This window comes from Octopus bimaculoides, chromosome 17, assembly GCF_001194135.2.
Source record: "Octopus bimaculoides isolate UCB-OBI-ISO-001 chromosome 17, ASM119413v2, whole genome shotgun sequence".
In the NCBI taxonomy this organism is placed as follows: domain Eukaryota; kingdom Metazoa; phylum Mollusca; class Cephalopoda; order Octopoda; family Octopodidae; genus Octopus; species Octopus bimaculoides.
In genome coordinates this window covers 3,582,998-3,584,668 of record NC_068997.1, presented here as the reverse complement: position 1 = coordinate 3,584,668, position 1,671 = coordinate 3,582,998, and the positions used below count along the sequence as shown (strand labels likewise).

Genomic DNA, 1,671 nt, shown 5'->3' with positions numbered 1-1,671 from the left:
TATATATATATATATATATATATATATATATATATATATATGTATGTATGTATGTATGTATGTATATCCACACACTCGCATATCTATATTGTGTGATTACAATATTTCTTATAGCTGTAGTAGCGGTATGCTAATGAAGTTGATTACTTCATTTCTGTTCCCTTATAACTCAGTAATTAATATAACATTTTGCTCTCGGCAAATGCTTTACACTAAAGCAAGGGTTCTCAAACATTTTTTTTATCTATGGACCCCTTTGATTACTGTTTTACTTTTGTGGATCACCGTAGCCATTTGCTATTTTAAAAAAATAGGTTTCTAGAAACTACTTTCAAAATTCATATTTTGTTTTACACACATTAACTTGCGTAGGTTGAACATTAAAGATAGAAACCAGGCTGTTTCTTGCAAGAATACCAATACAGACATTTAAAGCAAATTTTTTTCAAGGGTTCTTAAAATACTGTTTTGTTGTATGCCCCCCTCCCACCCCAAAAATCATATTTTGACCCCGGCTGAGAATCACTGTACTAAATCATATGTATAATCAGTTCTAACAACAGGATTTAGGATTACTATGTCTAAAGGAAATCATAAAATACACACACACATACACACTTATATATTATACCTATAAACAGTCGTGCAGGTGTCTTTTATGTTTTATCTTTTATCTTCTACTTGTTTCAGTTATTAGATTGTGGTCATGATGGGGCAACAACTGGAAGAATTTGTAGTCGAATGAATCCACCTGAGTACTTATGTTTTTCTTAAGCCTGGTACTCATTTTATCAACCACTTATGCCGAACCGCTAACGCTACACGGATGTAAACACACCAACACCGGTTGTCAAGCGGCATATAGACGCGCGCACGCACACACTCACACACACATACGCATGCACATCCGACGGGATTCTTTCAGTTTCCGTCTACCAAATCCACCCACAAGTCTATAGAAAAAGACACTTGCCCAAGGTGTCATGCAGTGTAACTAAATCGAGAACCATGCGGTTTGGGAAGCAAGGTTCTTACCACAAACTAAACCTGCGCCTAATGTATGTATAACCATTTTGTATGTTTGGTATACTGTATGGCTGCGTGCACAATAGGTTTCGTGTTTGTAAATATGTGTCATATGTGTTAAAACAGATGATACAATGATTAACTCTAAATATACACTCTCCGCTCTGTGTATACAAAAGTCCTTAAAACAGGCTCAATTTTTGTTGTATGATTCAAGTCAATTTGTAATTAATTTTTATTAATTTAAATGTCGGAATTGCCTCCCTTGCTTTTACTGAAAATAAATAACTTTTCACCGAATCGCAATTTGCCTTAATAACGAGTTTCACTTTAATTAATCATTTTTTGGCACGCAATGTTTAGTGCATTAATATCTAATGAACTTTGGTGTAAAGCTCTATGAACCAACAGACAAACACTTACATAGACACGTGATTTTATCCTTTGCTAATCGGAAACCTTTTTGGCAGTAACATACGGGACGGGTGCTCTCAACTAAACAGATGTGGGAACAATTGACAGCGTTACAGAGTTCGTTTTCTGGAAAAGCAACGGTCATAATAAATTAGAACATATGACAATAACAACAACAAGATTGGTAACAACAATGATATATATATATATATATATATATATATATATATA

The 1,671-nt window shown here is 34.0% G+C and overlaps 1 protein-coding gene across 1 annotated transcript in view; it reads right to left on the bottom strand.

The window, feature by feature from the left end:
• The window catches only part of LOC106879239 (mucin-like protein), a 77,172-nt gene that overhangs the window by 46,228 nt on the left and 29,273 nt on the right, over positions 1-1,671 (bottom strand). Inside the window, exon 20 of the mRNA XM_052974115.1 lies at positions 1,450-1,566. Coding sequence (XP_052830075.1) covers positions 1,450-1,566 — 117 coding nt within the window. The remainder of the gene's footprint in view (positions 1-1,449; positions 1,567-1,671) is intronic.